The 21,426-nt window shown below is 36.4% G+C and overlaps 1 protein-coding gene across 1 annotated transcript; it reads left to right on the top strand.

Moving 5' to 3' along the window:
- Window positions 1-536: 536 nt before the first annotated feature.
- CCDC90B (coiled-coil domain containing 90B) lies at window positions 537-20,852 on the top strand. Its single transcript, XM_004683249.2, has 9 exons — window positions 537-964; window positions 7,327-7,446; window positions 8,847-8,950; window positions 10,645-10,746; window positions 11,284-11,325; window positions 11,425-11,496; window positions 11,605-11,658; window positions 13,093-13,207; window positions 20,356-20,852. Exons 1-9 carry the CDS (start codon window positions 865-867, stop codon window positions 20,409-20,411), a joined length of 765 nt encoding a protein of 254 aa, XP_004683306.1. The 5' UTR covers window positions 537-864; the 3' UTR covers window positions 20,412-20,852.
- Window positions 20,853-21,426: the final 574 nt, after the last annotated feature.

Raw genomic sequence — 21,426 nt, 5'->3', positions numbered from 1 at the left:
CCTCTGTTTTTAGGATGATGGTTGCAGAGTTGATGCTCACAAAGCTTTGAAAACAAATACATAGGAAAATCGAGTGGTCAACTGTTTCGGTCCTTGTGAGAATAATCATGCCAGCAAAACCTTGCCATTGTGTGCCATTTTAGGATTTATAAAGAATTTATTAGCGGCTTTGAATCCCACTAGTACTGTATGCTGTTATCTTCAGCACTTTATCACGTGGGGCAAAGCCTGGAGTCACTGAGGTTGAGCTAGATAAGCGCTAAATACCAGATACATCCTACAGTATGAGAAACCCGGGCTTCCTTCAGAGGAACTATTGCTAGTTTGTCCTCCACACACCAGAGGGCGATGTAACGGGAACGAAAGGCATACAGCCCGTATTTCCCAGAAGGTCTCTCCGCGATCCCGGGAATGCTCAGCAGCCCAGGACTTCAGGTTCCAGGGTGCTGTGCGGCTCCACGTGACTTGGCTCCCGATCCCTGCGTGGAAGTGTCGCCTGCGTGGAAGTGTCGCTTTTTGTCCGACGCATCTGAGCTTTTAAGCTGTACCATGTTGCCAGGAAATGGGCGCCGGAAGGGTCTCAAACAAGATCCTGCTTTCTTAGGCTGATAACCGCGGGCACCTGTGAAGGGAGGGCCGGTGGGAAGAGCGGCGTCCCTCTGAACCATGTTTGTGAACTGTGCGTCCGTCTGAATAGGCCCAGCTTCTTGAGGCCGCCTTAGGAACCTGTGCGAAGAGGGTGGGCTGCGACGGCCGGAAACTACATTTCCCAGCATCCTCGCGGGGCCAGAACTACCTTGCCCGAGAGCCTGAGCGTGAGCCAGTCAGTGTTTTGCTCCTCCCGCCGGCCGGAATACTGCGGACATGTGGAGTCGCTGTGCTTGGAGACTCCTACTTTATGAAGGCAGTGGGGGCCGCCGAGTGTCAGCCCCCCGCGGGCGTTCCTCGCCGGCACTGCGAAGAGGTGAGCAATGGCAGCGCGTGACTGCTGCTAGATTACGCTGTCAGGAGATGGTGCTGCGGGTGGCGGGTGGCGTCTGGCCGGGCGAGCCCAGACGAGGGTGCCACGCCCTCCTCCCTGCCGCAGTCTGGCGCCGGCAAGTCTCACCCGCGGAGATGCCAGTTCTCACCCGCATAGATCCGGGTAGGAAGGGTAGGACTGAGAAGAGGACCGCCTTTCTCCTGAGAGCAAGTGTCTTAGGCCGGGGGTTCCAATAGTGCCAGCTCTTCTTTTCCGATACCTTGTTTCCTTTTGTAGTGTCAGGTGAAGCCGATAATCCCCGCCCTCTTGTAGCTCTGTAAGCAACTTTAACCTGTGTTGGGGCCTTCGTTTTTTTTTTTGGGCCTTTTTCAACTTTTTTCGTTTTTTTTTTTTTTTAAGTGCTGTCCTCAAACCCAGGTGTTTGGTAATCCACATAGCATACGTTTCAGGTCAGGCTCTGTAATCTCAAAAGTGATTTTTCAGTACTCTGCAGTCACATAGTAGTCACTCATAAAACAAAACATGAACGCTAGAATCTTCGAGTGTTAAAAGTAACTGGCTCCCCTCTCAGCAATGTGTGCTGAAGAACATCAAACTTTACTCAGAAACACTTTTTCAGAATCTACGCAGCCCCAATATTAAATTCTTTAAAAATATTCTTAGAGTTGGCACTTCACGCCAGCCGTGGCATTCTCCGAGATAATTCACTTCTTGAATCTGTATTGTCAGGTGAAGTGAGCCAATCCCCAAACATATCTTCCCGATTTCACATTGTTCTTTGTGCTAATTATTAGCTCATGATTACATTTTACTCACACATCTAGACTGCAGTTGTTGATCTAAGACTGCTGTTTAGTTATCAGGGTCCATTCACAAGGTCTCTGGTTACATATACTTAGGTGTTTAGCCTACAAAGACATTAAGATCATGATTATGATTATGACATTGGGAAGTTTAGGAAAACTGGTAGCATTTTTTGAATCCTGGGAACTCCCTCCAGACTTAGTCCTGTCTTTGTAAACTGAGTGTGTCTTCATACTCAAGTGAAAACACAATTCAACATTTTTAGGGAATAAATTGAAGTATAGATCATCTGGAAAAATACAGTAAATGTTAATTTTTTAATGTTTGTTGAATTACCCTACTTGAATATGAGTGTTCTTGGCCCCTTGCACCTACGGTGATTTGAATCCCTTATCACTAAACATTTATTGAAACTTTACCACAGGGCCTTCTCTGGTGATGCAGTGGGTTAAAGCATAGCACTATGAAGTTATCTACAGCCACAACAGCATGAGTTCAAGCCCCAGCCAGAGAGGTGACTCACATGATGTGACAGACCTCTCCTGACCTGCCCACTGCTCCCCTCAGCAGGGTATTTCAGTACATCTGACTATTCTGCTCCCCACTCTGTCTCTGGTGAATCCTCTCATCCCTGGCATCTGACCTGTACCCCAGTCCTGTATGCATAAATAAATGAATTTTTTTTAATTTACCACATACAGTACATATACACAATGGAATATTACTCAGCAACCAGAAAAATAAACACATGCCTTTTGCAGCAACATGGATGGAGCTGGAAAAGATCATGCTTAGTGAAGTAAGGCAGAAAGAAAAGGAAAAGTACTGAATGGCTTCACTCGTAGCAGGAGTATAAGGGACCAGGCGAGAAAATAATAATAATAATAATGATGAATAGTTATATACCAGAGACATTTTATGGGAGTAAAGTGGGGAATGGTATCAAAAACAGTGGGGGGAGGGAAATGCCCTGGACTGTGGTGATGGCACATGGGTGATTTGGTGATGGGAAGCCCATGGGGATTACAACCGAGATAGAAAAATGCACAAAGTGATGTAAAAATAAACTATTATTTTTTTTAAAAAAAAGTACGACATACAAGTTAGTTAAACTTTCCCAATTGTGTTAGTAATCAAAGAATTTGAAAGCATTGTCCTCTAACCCATGGAATGGTCTTAGTTATCATTTAATCCAATTCCTTGTGAAAGATGAATAAGAAAAGCCACAAGAAGTTGATGTGATTTGTCTTAGTTTTATGACTAGTAGTTCTAGATTCCTAATTCATTACTAACTTCCCAAACTTAGCAAAACATCAGAAACACTGGGATGTTTTTGAAAATACAGATTCTTAAGACACTATGCCAGAACTACTGAGTCAGTCTCCAGGGGCAAGCTCAGGGATCTCTTAATTCTTAATAAAACTTGGTAACAGGATGCAACAAGTAGAGCATGTATCATCAAAGCAGCAGGTAGAAATACATATTAATGACCATGTCACTGAAGTGTTTCTGCTCTAAACTTAACAGCAATTAATATAAAACTTGCAGTTTAGGTTTAATGAGACATTGTTTTTACTTGTTTTTTATCCACAATAAAATTGGATTTCTTCAGTGAGGAAGCAGCATAGTTCATGGTTAAGTCATAGTTCTAGTCCAAGATATACAACTGAATAACTTGTGACTCTGGTTGAGTCTTTAACTGTGTGTTTGCTTCCCACTGTAAAAACCCCAAGTATGAAATATTCAAAAATAAAAATGAAATGAAGGGCTTGAGGTTTTGTACAGTCATGTGGGTTCTGGAAGCTTTAACGATATTAAGAGCTTGTTATTTGACACTGGGCTGGAAACTCTGATTCTCTTCTATCTGTTAATATGCCTGCAAAAACTTATCTTAAGCAGTGCTTGCAAGTTGAAGTGCTCGTGACATTATCAGATCAATGATCATGATACCCTGCTATGAATATCAGATGGCTTTTCCAATTCCTTTTCGCCTCTAAAGGGGATTGTCCCCACAAAGTTCAACTTTGAGGGTGGGTATAAATGCCTTCCTGTGAGAGCTGAGCAGGAGGATTACTTCAGTATTGAGCACATAGAAGAGATGCTCACACATCATTCTGAATTCTTAGTCATCACCATCTCCATAGTAAATAGAGCCCAACGTTGGAATGGCAAAGGCATTCATCCTTCGTGTATTATGTTCATTCTTTTCCTCCTGTATGGATAAGTTCTCTAAGCAACGGCCAGCTGTATCTCCTCTGTATTCCCTTAAGGTTGTATCTTGATCATCACACCTCAAAAAACCCATAGTCTTATTCATCATTGACCCGCAGTATCTACCACAGAGCTTTCAGCTAGTATCTTACTGAGCCCAGAATGAGCCCAGATGAGCCCAGAATTATGTTAGGCATTGGGGATCCAGTGGTAGGTAACAACAGGTATAATTCCTGCTAACAAGGACTTTATAGTCTAATGTGGGGGTCAGCAAACTTCTGTAAAGATTCAAGTAGTTGAATATGTTAAGCCTTATTGTCTACACAGTCAATTGTAAATACTCAACCATAGATAATGCATAACTGAGTAAGTGTGACTGTTGCAATAAAACATTTTAGAAGAACAGAAGGGACTGTGGTTTGCTGATTTGACCCCAGCCTAGTGGGAAGTAAGCGATTAACAATCATTAATGTTTATGCTGTGAGAGGGATAGTGAAAATATTATGGAGTACTGTGAAAGACCCAAATAAGCAAGACCTGACCTCGAAGAGTCTGGGCAGGTCTTCTAGAAGATGAGATCTTTGTACTGAGCTCTGAAGGGTAAATAGGAGTAGGGAAAGAAAAGCAGAACTTTCTGTACAGAGGCTGTTCCGAACAGGGACTCCCATCTCAAGAGAGCTCTGAGATGGAGAGGTATGTGGCACTTTTGTGGAACTAAAATGAAATAGCCCTTGACACCAGAAGGCCAGATAGCAAATGGTGGGATATGAGACTAGAACTGCACCTGCATAGATTTGTTGACAGTGACACTTCTGATTACCCAAAGGCAGCAGAAAGCTTCTCTTTGTGGAAGTCATTCAAACATTTGTTGACTGAAATCAGGCAAACTACCAATCTACCTGGTGTTAAAACCATAAGATCTCAGATGATTTACTTAACTATTGTGAGCATCAGTTTTCCTCATCTATAACATGACAATTTAAAGGATAAGAAGTGAGTATGAAAATAGACAGATTGTAGGCCCTCTCTGGTAGCGTAACAGATTAAAGTGCAGCACTGTGAAGCTCGCTGCAGTCACTTCAGCACAAGTTTGATCCCTGGCCAGAGAGGTGACCCACATGGCATGGCAGACCTCCCCTGATCTGCCCGCTGCTCCCCTCAGCAGTGTATCTTGTTAATTGTGGCTTACTCTGCAGGACCTCAAGTGCACCTGTCCACCCGGCTAATGTACGTGGATGAGCACACTCCCCAGTAAGGCTAACAAGTCAGCAGAGCACAGTACACTCTGCCCTGCAAATAGCTGCAGCCCCCTACTTTGTATCAAGCAGAAACTACAGAAAGCTAACATGCACCCCACCCCCTACTTCGGGCACATTTCCTGTTTTTCCCTGCACCTACTGACCTTATATATACCCTTGGGCAGTCCTGATAAACAGACTTTGGATTTCAGACCCCAGGCTCCTGCAAACCCCAGGCTCCTGCTTCAGTTTCTTTTGCAGCTCTGAGTCTCCTATATTCAGGCAGGAGTCAGCGCACCCATGGGTGGGTCTGCAACAGTTGATCTGCATGTTCTGTTCCCTGCTCTGCCTCTGGTGAATCCTCTCACAGCCCCTGCATCTCTGGCCTGTACCCCAGTTCTGTATACGTAAATAAATTTTTAAAAAGACAATAGTAAGGTTTTATATAATGGTTATTACTGACTTTTAAATGCCAGATTAAAGACCATACTTTATATCAAAGGAAAAGAACTAAAGAATACCAGTCTTTATTACTGAAACAATTATTATTAGAACTACTATTGAAACCTGTTCTTCTTTTTCCAACTTTCCCTTTTCTCTCCTCCCTGAGGGTTAATATTGACATACAAAGTGCAGTGCTTAACCTTTCTAGATGGCACTCAGTGGTGACTGCTATGCTATTATATATACATTTATGTGTGTGTGTGTGTGTGTATGCTGTTATATATACATTTCAAAATTGATCCACATTTACAGCAGCTTCCTCTTACCTAATTAAACAGAATTCATCAGGATTCATCTAAGTATTTGAATGAATTAGTCTTGACAGTACTCTAACCATTTGAATTTAGAATTTATGTTTAGAATGTTTCCTGTCTGTAAAGTCAATGATGACATTAGTTATGCCTAGTTTTACTCATCATCCCTGTGCATCTGTGCAGATGTTTGTTGGCTGGAAAGATAGATAGGAAGGAATCACATTTGTCCTATATTAAGTTAGCATATCTTGAGGTTACTGTAGCTCTGTTTTTTACATGCCTAAATATCGTAAGTGGCTTTGGATAAATTAAGAAAAACAGCATGGGGTGATGGAGAGAGAATGAGATTTGGACAGGATCCTGAGTCTGCATCCTGATTCTGTCATTGTCACTGATTCTGTCGGGCAAAATCCTTGAACTTTCCTGCTCTCAGTTTTCTTACCTAAAAAATGTGTACACTGTAACATTGCCTTGGTCATATATCAAGCATCTACTATATAGTCCTTAGTGTTTAGTTATGATAATTAAGTATTTTACTCCAACATAGTAACATTAATAAAGGTGATGTGTGCAGAGTTCTCTCAAGAAAAAAAAAATGTAACAAACTCATCAGCAATATAGGGAAAAGGATTTTGCTGTATCTTGATTAAAATTGAGATTTATTGAAACAGGATATTTATTTCAAAAATGACAACCGTTTCATAGGGTTCTTTGTTGACATCAGTACATATACTCCAGAGATTAATCCAGAAATTCAAGAATAAAATATTGTGCCCCAGCTGTTTTCAAGCATTTTTGTAAGTACTGAAGTCACAGTGAAAAACAGGCAAGGCCTCATGGAATTTATCTTCTAGTTTAAAGAAACAAACCCTAATCAGGATAATTTCAAATTAGAAATGAGAACTATGTAGGAAACATAGAGTACGAGTACAGAAAACTATTAGGTTGGGGTGGAGGTATGGAAAATGGTCACAGCCCTATGGAAGATTTTTGAGCACTAGTACTAGACAGTTTCTGCTCTGTAGTAGTTAAGAGATGTGGCAGCAATAGAATTATATTACATTTTATTAATATATAATTTTTTATATGTTGTATGTTATATATTGCAAATTGTATAAAAGTTTAGACTTTTAAAAGTACTAAAAGGATGGAAGGAAATATTTATTACATTTTGTCATATGTAGAAGAATGCAAGCATATCAGATAAATCAGCAATCCAGAGGAGTCAAGTTTTCTTGACATTGCAGAATTCCTAGTAGGAGAGCTAGAAATCTGCTATAAAACATGGGGGAAATGTTAATGTACTAAAGAAAAAACTTTCTTATCTTTTCAGACTTCTTGACTACCACAGCCAAGGAAGGATATGATATGAGGCCAGTGGACATAATTCCTTTAGAACAAAGGAAGTTAACTTTTGATACCCATGCCTTGGTTCAAGACTTGGAAACTCACGGTGAGAAACCTAGGTACTTCATGAAAGAAGTAAATTAATAGCACTCAGTAAATTACCTAGTCAAGATAATACTGCTATTATGAACAATTAATAATCACTAGTGCTATTCATATGATGAAATATTTAAGTCAGAAAAATGGTATTTTTGAAGTATACCATGAGAAGAGGATGTTTAATATATTAAATGAAAATAGCAATATAAAATTGCATATGCCAAATGATTGTGATTATGTAAAAAAACAAAACTGTAGTTTCTACACTGATTCTAAAGTTCTTGTGAAATAACTAGAACATGTTATAACTAGAACATGGAATAACAAGAATAGCAAAGTAGGAAATCAAAGAACAAACAAGAGCTATCAGCTATCAAAAAGTAATTTCAATTATGTGATAATACAGGAATAAAAAAGTTGATTAATAGAAAAGTCTGTGTGTGTGTGTGTGTGTGTGTGTGTGTGTGTGTGTTTAATCAGCAATAAGCCATTACAGTTAAGGAAAGGAAGTACTTCAGTAAGTGAGAAATGACTAGCCCTGAAAAAATGGATATCCTACTGAACACAGATTCTAGATTAAAAGCTAAGTAAAAAAAAAATTAAAGAAATACTATGAAAAATATTAGATTATAGACTGTTTTAAACATGCAGAGTGAGAAATAAGACATAAAACTCAAGAGTAATGAAAGTAAAGACTGACAGATGTTAACTACAGAAATACTTAAATTTACTGTATATCAAAGCATATCATCCAGGGGCCTTTTGGTAGTGTCAATGATTAAGTCTCAGCACTATGAAGTTTGATCCCCAGCGGGGGAGCTGACCCACATGGCACAGCAGACCTGTCCTGTCTCACAGGCCTGCTGGCTCCCCTCAACAATCTGCCAGTTCTGTACCCTGCTCTGTCTCTGCTGAATCCTCTCACCTCTCCCCCTCATCTCTAGCTTGTACCCAGTTCTTGTATGTATAAATAAATGAATTTTTTTAAAAAATCATTTGTAAAGTTAAACTGTTAGCAACACATCTGACAGAGGGTTTAATATACAAAACAGGCAACTCACAGAAAAATAAATACAGCCAGTAAATATATGTAACAATTCCTGACCTCACTACTAACCAAAGATGCAAATTTGAGTACACATTTAAATAGCATGCAATACCATTCTTATGCCAATTTTTCACTCAAAAATAAAAAAGAATAGTAATAGCCAAGGTTGATACATATGTGGGAAAAGGATCATTGGCATTTAAAACTTACAAAGTAGTTTAACATGTCAAAGTTTTTTTTTTTGTAATCATATTTTTTTTAATATTACTTAAATCTCGAAGAAAGTTATCCTACCTGTTCTGTTAAGGGTATGTGTGCACTTTTAAAAATATATATAAATACCTATTTGCTTTCTGCAGGATTTGACAAAACACAAGCTGAAACGATTGTCTCAGCATTAACCACTTTATCCAATTTAAGCCTGGATACTATCTATAAGGAGATGGTCACTCAAGCTCAGCAGGTATGTTTTCACCTTTTATGACTCTGACAGTTTCATTAAATACTCTTTTACATGACCTATCTCTGTCTACTGCCTTCCTTCAGTATACTTCTGCATCTTCCTTACTGTTCTGATGGAACTGGAAAAAAAAACCTGAATGTAGTCAGTACTTAGAGATTGAGGAGTTAAAATGCTAATAGCAAAAATATACAGAAAATAACATCAAATTTTTCATTTGTGTGAGATGCATTATTTGAATCTTGAGATAATGGTAGATCATTAGTAAAACAAGATTTTCTATATAGAAAGTCCACCAGAAGAGCTAACCTTTTTATGTAATACAAACATTTGACTACAGTCATGTGCATTTTGTTTAATTTTCTTAGACTTTCAAACCTGAAACAGACTTACATGTCTGGAAAAGACTTTAGTAATCACCTAAAATGCCTTACTATGACTAGATATACACATTTCTTCAAGTCTAATAATTAATAATGTCTTTCACTAAGAACTTATGAGGTAAGAGACACAGTTCTGGGGACTTCTCATGTCTTATTTAATTCCTCTTAACAACCTTGAAAAGTAAGTAGAATTCCATTTTGTCATTGAAGAGAGGATCAAAAAGATTCAGTGACCTAGCTTTCATTGTAGTGCTATGGACAAAAAGCAGCATCTTTTTTTTTTTTAAGAGATTTATTTATTTGTGCATACAGAACTGGGGTACAGGCCAGAGGTGCAGGGAGATTCACCAGAGACAGATTGGAGAGCAAAATAGGCAGATCTACTGAAATACACTGCTGAGGGGAGCAGGCGGTGAGACAGGAGAGGTCTGCCACATCATGTAGGTCACCTCCCTAGCTGGGGATCGAACTTGTGCTGCATAGCTGCTATAGCTGTGCTCAAAAAGCACCATCATTATCTGTTTACTTAAACTGTGAGTAAAATTTACCATCTTAACTATTTTTGCTTGTACAGTATGTGATATTAAGGATATTTGCATTGTTGTATAAACATTAGCACTATGTATGTTAAATGAGGTTTTAAATTTTTTTTTTTTTCATAATGTTACCGACTATAATCTCATAGTTTATTTTGAAACTGGGAGTTTGTACCTCTTGATCCCTTTCACATATTTTGCCAGCCCTTTGCCAAATCTCTCTGATCAATAATTTTACATCAAGTTTGGAATAAGGTAAATGAGTTTAACTGGAATAGTTCATAGTATGTCGATTATGAATTAATTCACTATGTTTAAGAAACTGTTTTCTTCCTATGATTATATTCCCTTAATTCTGTCTTTTAAAATGTAAGATTCCTTTCTCAGATAAATATTTCACAGCGAAGAGAAATTGGGATTTCTTTCTTAAATAAAATTAGAATCACATTCTTAAAATTTCACTACTTTGAAAGTTATGAAGGATTGATAGTTTGTGAAGATTTTTACTGTGCTCTCCAGTTAACTGGGCATTGAGAATTAAAGGCATTAAACTCCTAGAGTTAATTTACTTTAATATTTGCATAAGTATTATTTAGCTTATTCTATTCAGAATCATAACAGACTACTAAACCCACTACAGAAAAAGCCAACCACTAATTCTCCCAAATCTCTGAGCTTTCCTGTAGCATAACAAATTCAATTCAAAATCATGAAAACAGTTCTAAGTCAGTGCATAACATTCCATCAGTCACTGGGTTATATCGATTTTGCTTTCTAGGAAATAACAGTACAACAATTATTGGCTCATTTGGACGCCATCAGGAAAGACATGGTTATCCTGGAGAAAAGTGAATTTGCAAATCTGAGAGCAGAGAACCAGGTGATACAAGTTTTACTTTATCACTAGTAAAAATATTGATCTCGCTAGGCTTCTTCTTGACGGACAGTAGGACCAAATAAAGCAGTGTATGGTTATTAAATAGTTACTAATGGGCCCTTAGATAAAAGTTACTCTATGTTTAATCATCCTGATCTGTCTATGTAAATAGAGTTTCTTGCTCATGTAAGAAGGAAAAAATACTTAACTGTATAAAAATTTTAGTATAATTTATAATGTTGTCAACTGAAAATAACGAGGCCTTTTCTATTTTATTTGAAGTATAATTTGGTTAGATTTTCTTGTTACTTAGTTTACAATATCAATTTTGTTGTTTTCAATTTAGAATATCATTTTTACAAAGTAGGTATTAAAATATATATTTACTAATGTCTTTCTAAGAATTATTTTCTGAATAATATGAAATTTTCTTTTATTTATTTTTAATCAAATTCTGTATTAGAAATTCATAGATTGTTCAATCATAATATAGCCTTTTTGGTTTTAATACTAACTGCTCATGATCTTTCTTATACCTAGAAAATGAAAATTGAATTGGAACAAGTTAAGCAACAACTGATAGTAAGTGAGACTTTTTGCCCACTTCAGAATATTTTACTAATTTCAGAATAAGTATAAATTATAAGATTACTTTTTAAAATGTTTTTGTTTTCTTCAAAGAACGAAACCAGTCGAATCAGAGCAGATAATAAACTGGACATCAACCTAGAAAGGAGCAGAGTAACAGACATGGTAGTGTGCTTTTAAACACTTGTTCCTTTTTAATTCCTTTCAGTCTTTTTTAAAAATCTTCTGATGCAAAAAAAAAAAAAAAATCTTCTGATGCATAATATCCTTTAGTTTACAGATCAAGAAAAGAAACTGATGGAAGCAACCACAGAATTTACCCATAGAGTAAGTAACATGTAAAAATTTCTAGTGCACTACTCTCCTGTATATGTAACTACTTTTGTGTGTATCATTTTATAAATCTGAACTTAAAATGTAGCTCTCAGGGTCCATCACTCACTCAAAAATTAGTTAGTCAACACTTTAGAGAGTAGCGCCTGAGCTGTGACTTCTGAGTCAGACTCAGGTTTTCCAGAAAGGATACTTTTTGGAGATCAAATCATTATCTCGTAGAAAGGAACTACTTTTTAAAAAATGATGGTTTATAATCAGTATTCAAATGAGTGCATAGGTCAAATTGAAGAATTAGTTTTAAAAATAACAGTAAATAATTTTTATTGAATATCAGGTACTGTTTTACTTCTATTAATTTATTTCTCTTCATATCAACTTCTGTGAGGTAAACAGGCATTTTTATCCTCAATTTCATCAATTTGGAAGATGAAACACAGGGAAGTTAAGGTCACAGAGCTAGTGAATTGGGAAAGCTGGGATATGAACCTGGACTCTATTTTTCTTAGTAATCGTAATTTTAAAAAAAAATAACTGTGGGGATTACAACTAAGATGAAAAAATGCACAAAATGAAGAATAATGTAAAAAATATAAACAAATATAAACTTTTAAAAATGACTTAACTTCTTTGATTTCAGTAAGACCCAGCTTTCTGACTCAGCCTAGTCTTTACTTAAAAGTTTAAAACCATTTGGCCTGACGGAGGACACATTAATCTTTCTCGTTTATCCATCAGTGCCCAGGGTAACGTGTTTCATTCAGTGTCATTTAGCTTTAACAGGAAAAAACAATCCCTGTCAACAGTGAGTGAAAAAACTTTGAGGACCTGCTTACATTATACACCCTTTCACTTAAAAGTTGCAGTTTCTAAAAACCTACCAGTGCGGACTATAATTTAACAGAAAGGGTGGTCCTATTTGTCCTTCCAGGCATCCCTGTCTCTTCTTAGCCACTAAGCGGATTTAAGTAAGGAAGTCACCAAATTCACTGCTGTTCCTAGTCTCTAAGTATCATCTTCTCTCCTCTTCCCAGTGTTACCTGGGAAGAATTTCTGCCATTTCCTTTCCAGATAAGTGTCAATTCATATTGTAAAAAACCTGGTTAGGTTTTTTTGTTTTGCAAAATCTATTTAAAATGTTATCTGTGCTGTTCAAAGGTCTTTATACACACAAATTTCTAGGACTACATATTTTTCTTGTCCTCTTATATATTTATGTCTCAAATAAGTAGTGTCCAGGTATGAAAATAAAGGGAATATTTTTTGTCAGTTTGTAATACTCATGTAGTATTCATTTTTTTATTGCAGAGCTTTTTACTGTTTCCGTAATCAAGATTTTTCTAAGTGATGGTTTCTAATGTAAATATTTTTGTATATACTTTTGTATATAGTGACAAAACTTAATTGTCTTGTTCTTATTTACTGTAGGATACCAAAACCAAAAGTGTTATTTCAGAGACCTGTAATAAAATTGATACTGAAATTGCTTCTTTAAAAACATTGATGGAATCTAACAAACTTGAGACAATTCGTTATCTTGCAGGTAAGGCTGTATCTGTCAGAACAGAATTTTTAGACATGTTAACTTCTGCCTCCCAACATAACCACAGCCAGCACAGAAGGGGAAATGGAACAGATTTCTTATATTGGCGGGTCCCCTGCAGTGTTTGTAGATGTAAGTTTTAACAGGCAATGTGTTTGGGATGTAAGGTTAACAAGAAATTCTTCAGCTTCTTAGTAGGAAAAATATGAATATTAAAAAATGCAAAAACAGTATTTTAAAACAATGCAAAGATATAATAGATAATCTACAATGAAAAGAAAATTTTACATTGCTGCTCTCTGTCAGAGGAGTTGAGTGGACTTAATGGAGAAAGATTACTAAAATAGATATATGACATTAATAACCATAGCAAGCAAAAGAGAAGGTATTACCTCCTACCTTGAATCCCACTGCCTCAACAGCTACCATCCAAAATTAGGTTGTCACACTGAGGTGACTCAGTTACCCAAGGAGTTAGGAAGAATGCCATAGTTGAGTGCTACTTTTCCTTTTTCTCATTTTTTATAAGTAACAAACTTTCAGTATAAGTTGTTCTATAGTTCAAAAGCAATATAGTAAGTGAAAACTCTCTAGTCCCTCCCCATATGTATTCACTGTTAGTTGCATATATCTTTTTGGGCTTTTTCCTTTGTACATAAACATTTCAGATTTTCAAATAGTAACTAATTTTTTTTAAGTCAGTGAAGGTTTATTCTATGGTAGTTTTCTACCATCCTGCCCTGCCTACTGCTCCCTTCAGCAGTATATTTCAGTCAGTCTGCCTGTTCTGTTCCCCACTCTGTCTCTGGAGGGTCCTGTCACCCCCCTGCACATCTAGCACCCAGTTCTATATGTATAATACATAAGTCTTTAAAAAGTAAAATGCTTATTTATACCATCACTGGTGTTCTGGGGTAGCCACTAAATAATGTTGCGGTGGTAGTGAGCGTGAAGTGGGGCCACCAGCCCTCGCGGGACGCATATCTCCTTTCTCTGGCTTGGATGCCTTGGCGCCTTGTTAAAATTTGGACTTTGGGCCCTCCCTGGTGGGCCCTCCCTGGTGATGCAGCCGGTTAAAGCACAGCACAAAGAAGCTTAAGCCACTTCCGCATGAGTTCGATCCCCGCCTGCCCCGGAGGTGACCACATGGCGCGGCAGACCTCTCCTGGCCCGCCCGCTGCTCCCCTCAGCAGTGTACTTTGTTGATCTGCCTGTTCTGCTCCCCACTCTGTCTCTGGTGAAACCTCTCACCCTCCGCATCTCTGGCCTGTACCCCAGTTCTGTACGAATAAATAAATCTTTTAAAAAAAAATTTTTTTTTTAAATAAAAAAAAATTTTGGACTTTGACTAAAGGTTCATTAAAGAAAGGGCTCTAAGACTAAAACAGGTTTTGAAACCTCTCTCCTAGCAAAGTCTGGAATCAGAGATCCTTGGTTCAATGCTAGTTTTCAGGGGAAATTTTGAAACAGCACAGTTTCGAATGTTTGTCCCAGCTTTCAAATTGGATGGCAGTTCAGCCCAGCTTAGGAGTAGCTTCAAATTCCATTCAGCCTATTTTCAAGTATTTATCTAAAGAGCTAATATTTTAGTTAAAAATGCAGTCCTTTTCACCCTCGGTTTGAAAATGGTGATGGTTTCAAGAAAGTGTCATATAGTCGTGTGTATGTATGTGTATACGCACACACATATATAACTAGTTCTAATAGACTAGTTAGAGGCTGTGGCAAAGGAAATTAGCAACATCTTGTTTGGAAAAATACCTTTCTACATTGTTTTTCCCTTCTTTTTTGCAATGAATGGTTCTATAGGATTTTTTTCTCTCTTTCCTTACCTTCTCCAAACCTTTGGTATGCTGCATGAAATCAGTAACTGGGTCATGTGGTACTATTATTTTTAAAATTTATTTATTTATGCATACAAGAACTGGGGTACAGGCCAGATGTGCAGGGAGGTGGGAGGATTCACCAGAGACAGAGTGGGGAACAGAACAGACAGATTGACTGAAACACACTGCTGAAGGGAGCAGTGGGCAGGACAGGAGAAGTCTGCTGGACCATGTGGGTCACCTCCCTGGCCAGGTATCGAACTTGTATTGCAGTCGCTGTGGATCACTTTGACCCCTTGTGCCACTAGGGAGGCCCAGTACTACTTTCAATTCTTTGAAAAATGTCCTTAATGTTTCTATGGAGGCTACATCAGTTTATAATCCCAAAAATAATGTACAAGGGTTCAGTTTCCTGTACATGTTCACCAACACTTCTTGTTTCTAGTCTTTTTGTATGAGTTCTGTTTTCCATATTAACCTTCTTTCAGATATATTATCTAGAAATATCTTCTACCAGTCAATCTTTTCATTTTTATAGTGGTTTCTTTCACTGTAAAGAAACATTTCAGTTCAGTGTAGTCCCATTTGTTTTTTACTTCTGTTTCCCTTGCCATTGGACTTGAGATCCCAAAGAAAGTATCACCTGTAATTTCTGTATTTTATATTTTCAGGTCTCTAAATATTTATTCCATTTTTATTTAAATTTTGTGTATGGTATGAGATAGAAATCTGGTTTAATTGTTTTGAATGTAGCCATCCAGTTTTCCCAGCACCATTTACTAAAGAGACTTTCCTTTCTCCATTGCTTGTTACTGGCTTCTTTGATGTAAAACAATTGTCCATATATGTCAGTTTACTTTTGGGCTGTTGTTCTGTTCCGTAAATTTCTGTCCTTTTTTTATTCTAACCTTAATGTTCTCATTACTATTGCTTTATAGCATAGTTTGAAGCTGGGGAAACAGCTACTTTTCTTTTTTCTCAGAATTGCTTTGGCTGTTAGGGGTCTTTTAAGGTTCCTTACAAATTTTAGTATTTTTTTTATTTCCTTGAATAATGCCATTTGAATTTTGATAGGCATTGCTTTAAGTCTTTGTATTACCTCCAGTAAAATACTAATTTTGGCAATATTCTTTTAATTATGAACAAGAAATGTCTATTTCCTTGTCATTTTTAATAATAGCTTATAATTTTCAGTGCAAATAAATGCCTTTCACCTCATTAAATTTATTCACAGTATTTTACCTTTTTCAATACAATTATGAATGAGGTTGTTTTCTTAAGTTTTCTTACCTCTAGTTCATTGTTGCATATGAAAGCAGATGCTACAACCACAGTTGTGTATTGATTTTATATCCTGCCACTTTATTGTATTCATTTATTATTTCTAGTAGCCTTCTAGTGTCATTTTCAGGGGTTTTTGTACATATATGTCATCTACAAAGAGTGATCTATTTTTTTTTCTTTTAATTTATGTTTAGGTAGCAGTTTTCATTGTTGTTTGTATTTTGCAAATATAAGCTCCCCCCATTTCCAAAGTAGCCAAAATTCACCACCATAGTCCATTGTGCTCCTTGCCTACATTTTGCTCAGCCTACTCCCCTTGAATTAGTCTCTGTTCTATAGTCTTCCTTCAAAATATAGTTTTGACCTTTTGTTTGGTTTCTCGATATTCCACATATAAGTGACACCATCCTGTTACTTCTCTTATTCCTGACTTATTTTGAATATAATCCTTTATAGCTCCAACCACATTGTTGCAAATGACATGAGTTTATTGTTGTTTTTTTGATTGCTGAGTAGTATTCCATTGTTTATATGTATATACCACATCTTCCTGATCCACTCATATGTTACAGGGCACATACGTTGATTACATAATTTGGTTATTGTAAATAATGCTGCAAATAACATGAGAGCATAAGTTTCACTAGCAGTTAGTAGCTGGTAGGAACACAGTGAAAAAGGTAAGATAAAGATACAGAACATTCAGGAAGCAATAAATAAAATGGCAGTAGTAAGTCCTATGTCAGAAATCACCCTAAATGTAAATGACTTGAATTTACAATCAAAAAGCACAGAGTGGTTGCTGCATGGATTAAGAGCATAACCCAACTATTAATGCTGCCTTTTATAGGCTCACTTAAACTCCAGAGAGAAACAATCTGTACTTCTCAAAATCTTACAGAAAATTTAAAGGGGAATGAATGTCCCCTAATTTGTTTCATGAGGCAAACATTAGTTTGATACCAAAACCAGAAAAGGCTAACAGGGTAAGAAAAATATATAGGACAATATCTGATGAGCATAGATAGGAAACTACTCAACAGAGTATTAGCCAATCACACCAATACATCAAAAGGACCATGTACCATGGTCAAGTGGGATTTACCATCCAGGGATGCAAAAAGATCTCAACATCTGCAAATCTATCATTGTGATATACCACATTAACAAAATGGTAATGATAGTGATCTTTTCAATAGTTGAAGAAAAAGCAATTTGACAAGATTGATTTTTAAGTCTCAATAAAATAGGAAGAGAAGGCATAGACCTCAATATAATACGGCCTTTGAATAATTCAACAGCTAACATCATTCTCAGTGGTTAGAAACTAAAAACCTTTCCTCTGAAATCAGGAACAAAATAAGCGTGCCCACTCTAAGCACTTTTATTCAATGTAGTATTACAAGTATCAGCCAGAACAATTAAGGAGGAAAAGAAAGTGCATCCAGATTAGAAAGGAAGAGACGCCATACAAAATCTACTAAGAACAATAAGTGAATACAGTAAGGTTATAGGGTACAAAGCCAAACACAAAAATAAATTTCATTTCCATCCACTGAACAAACTGTCAGGGAAATTAATAAAACAGTCCCATTTATAATCACATCAAAAAGAATAAAGTACCTACAAAGTGAAAGAGACCAGTACACTGAAAACTGTAGGACATTGTTTAAAGGAATTGAAGATACAAAAAATGGAAAAATACCCATGTGCATAAATTGAAAAAAATAACATTGATAAAAATTAATGTGCAATAATTTGTGAAAAAAATTAATGTACAAGTCAGTGCAATTCATACCAAAATTTTAGTGGTATTTTTAACAAAAATAGGGAAAAAATAGTGAAATTTACAAGAAACCATAAAAGACTCTAAAAGAGCCAAAACAATCCTGACTAAAGAAAAACTTGAGGTATCACATTCCCAGACTTCCAACTATATTGTGAAATGACAGCATGGAATTAGAATCAAAGCAAGCAGTCAGTGAAACAGAATTTAGAACCCAGGAATAAGCCCACATACATATAGACAAATAATTACAACAAAGAGCCAGGAACATAATCAATGGAGGTGGGAAAGCTGTACATGCCAAAGAATGAAGCTAATCATTATTTTATACATAACACACAAAATTATTCAAAATGGATTAAAGATTTCAATATAAGGTCCTCCTTGGTGGCACAGAAAGTTAAAAGCACAGCACTTAAGAAGCTGTCCACAGCAACTGCAGCGTGAGTTCAATCCCCAGCCAGTGAGCTGACCCACATGGCGTGGCAGACCTCTCCTGTCTCACCCATTACTCCCCTCAGCAGTGGGTTTCAGTTAATCTGCCTGTTCTGCTCCCCATTCTGCTTATGATGAGTCCTCTAACCACCACCCACCCACCTACTCCCACCCCACTGCCTCAGTTTTTGTATGCATAAGTAAGTCTTTTTTAAAAAACAGACTGGAATATAGAACCAAAACAAAATGCATAAAAGAAAACAAAGGCAGTAAGTTCATTGATATCAGTTGCTTTCATGACTTTGACTCCAACAGCAAGGGAAACCAAATCAGAAATAAAAGCAATTACATCAACTAAAAAGCTTTCGCACAGTGGAAGAAGCTCATCAAAATAAAGACATTTCAACTGAATCAGAAAATACTTGCATATCAGGTGTCTGACAAGGGGTTAATATAAAAAGTATATAAAGAACTCATAATTCTTAACAACAAAAAAAGTGAACTGTGTCTGAATAGGTACTTCTCCAAAAAAAGAGTTACAAACAAGAACTCTTCTACACTGCTGGTTGGGAATGCAAACTGGTGCAACCACTAGGAAAACTGTGAGGAGGTTTCTCAAAATTGCTAAAAATGGAGCTTCCATATGACCCAGCAATCCCACTCCTAGGTATCTACCCAAAGGAAACAAAAGCAATAATTCAAAAGGACACCTGCATCCCTGTTTATTGCTGCCCTGTTTACAATAGGGAAGATGTGGAATCAACCCAAATGCCCAAAAATAGATGATTGGACCAAGACAATGTGGTGTATGTGCACAGTGGAATATTACTCAGCAATCAAAAAATAAACTCATGCCATTTATGGCAACATGGATGGAACTGGAAGAGATCATGCTTAGTGAAATAAGCCAGGAAAAAAAAAAAATATATATATATATATATATATATAGTAAAGTAAAAAAAAAAAAAACCAGCTAATAATTATAAACCAGAGACATTCTACAGGGGAGGAGAGGGAACAAGATCATAATTAGTGTGAGACGAGCACATGAGTGAAGTAGTGGGAAACTCCATGGGGATTGCAACTGAGATGAAAAGATGTACAAAATGAATAATAATGTAAAATAAATAAATGTATATATATATATATATATAAAATACAAAGTATCTCAATATAACTAAAAAAAAAAGACAGTCAAAAGCAGATGAAAAGACATTTGCAGATGGGTTTTGAGGGCATTATGCTAAGTGATGTCAGAAGGACTTGTGCAAATTTTTTTAAAAACCTGACAAATGATAAACTCTGATGCAGAGAACAGGTTGATTACGAGGGGGAAAGAGGAAATAGGTAAAGAGAAAACTATAATGACAAAAACGAGTCTTGATGGTGAGCATGCTGTAACATTTAAAGATGCTGAATTCCTTTATTGTATACTTGAAACTTATGTACTAATGTTACCTCAATTAAAAAAGTACCCCTATGAATAAGTTTTTCACTTATTACAAGATCTGAAATTAAAGATTTATTATATAGTCTTTGTTAATAATGGTAATGTTAATGACTTAAAACACTGTGGTTCTAAATAACATAATCTACATTTTAAAAGTATTGCTGTCCCTATTTGTCTTCTAGGATGCTTTTAGGAGTTGGTATTAATCCTGTCTTAAAGGATATTCTGTGTTCTTATGCTTAATTTTCTTGGGAATGTAAAACCTAAGGTAGAAATTAATTGGCTTTCCTTTCTTTTTGCTCTTTAAGTTAAAGATGACATTCACCTTTGCAAAATAATCACAAATGCCCATCTTTTCTTTTCACAGCCTCTGTGTTTACCTGCCTGGCAATAGCATTGGGGTTTTATAGAGTCTGGAAATAGCAGTGAAACTCCCACATTAAACTCCTGCTGTTGCCACTGTTGACTTCTTAGAACACTACGCCAGGAAAGGTTTACTTTTTTGAACAACTGAAAGTTGAAGCAGAATCTTATTCAAAGTACATATGGGCTACCAAGGAATGTTCAAGAATGGGAAGGTGTATTTTGTCTTTGTTTTGTATTTGTATCTTTATTATGTTGAAAACTGCCAGATCAAACCCTGAATAACTTGAGAAGAAAGGACTTTTGACATATTCTTTTGATGGGTCTAAGAAGCCAGCTAGATTCTTATGTTTGCTTGAACCGTGTAAATCCTAGGAATTTACTTGGTATCCTTTGCAAATTTGAAACTATTCTCAAGCCAACATACTTTACTGTATTGAACTTTGCTGGTAACTATTATCTTTTCATATAAAATAAAATGCTAATATAACAAAGTTTGTTTGGATTTTAAATGTTACTTCTTGTATGTCAGATTTTTTGGTAGTAAAATGTTTTAAAATAATGTATAAACTAGTATAAGTGTATGGTACTAGATATGAAATCTATGTATCACTAAATCTTGAGTTCTTACTATATGTATTTTTTTAGTTTTCTGATTAACAAAACCCAATTTTATTTTTACTTCTCATGAAGAAATCTTAAGTCATATTGCTTACATAAAACAAAGATTTTATTTAAAAAGAATCATTTAAATTCAGCAAATATCTGTTATTATATAATCTCTATTCCCCTGAAATTTATGGGGAATTTCATGTTTTTACCTTGTTGTGATTGGGCCTGCTATTAATAGTGTATGTGTAGTTTAAAGAGAAGTACAAAACACCATTTTCATCTTAGGTCTTTTAGTTTTACCCAGAAAAAGAACCAGGGTTAGTAAGTGCTAAATATTTCAAAAGATTCCATAATGCTTTGACAATAACTTTGAAGATTTCCTAATTCAGTATTCAACATAACCTCATCGTTTGTTGATTTATGAGTAGGGGAACTGAGGTACAGAGCAGTGAAGACATTAATC

Source organism: Condylura cristata, unplaced genomic scaffold, assembly GCF_000260355.1.
Source record: "Condylura cristata isolate star-nosed mole 26May11 unplaced genomic scaffold, ConCri1.0 scaffold00015, whole genome shotgun sequence".
NCBI lineage: Eukaryota > Metazoa > Chordata > Mammalia > Eulipotyphla > Talpidae > Condylura > Condylura cristata.
The sequence above is the reverse complement of the archived record's forward strand: the minus strand, read 5'-3'. Positions and strand labels throughout refer to the sequence as shown.

Excerpts from the sequence above, each read along its gene's own strand:
- CCDC90B (XM_004683249.2), top strand. The coding sequence starts at position 865 with ATGTGGAGTCGCTGTGCTTGGAGACTCCTACTTTATGAAGGCAGTGGG. Across the intron at positions 7,447-8,846 it reads TCAAGACTTGGAAACTCACG|GATTTGACAAAACACAAGCT; the intron begins GTGAGAAACCTA and ends TGCTTTCTGCAG. Across the intron at positions 13,208-20,355 it reads GACAATTCGTTATCTTGCAG|CCTCTGTGTTTACCTGCCTG; the intron begins GTAAGGCTGTAT and ends TTCTTTTCACAG.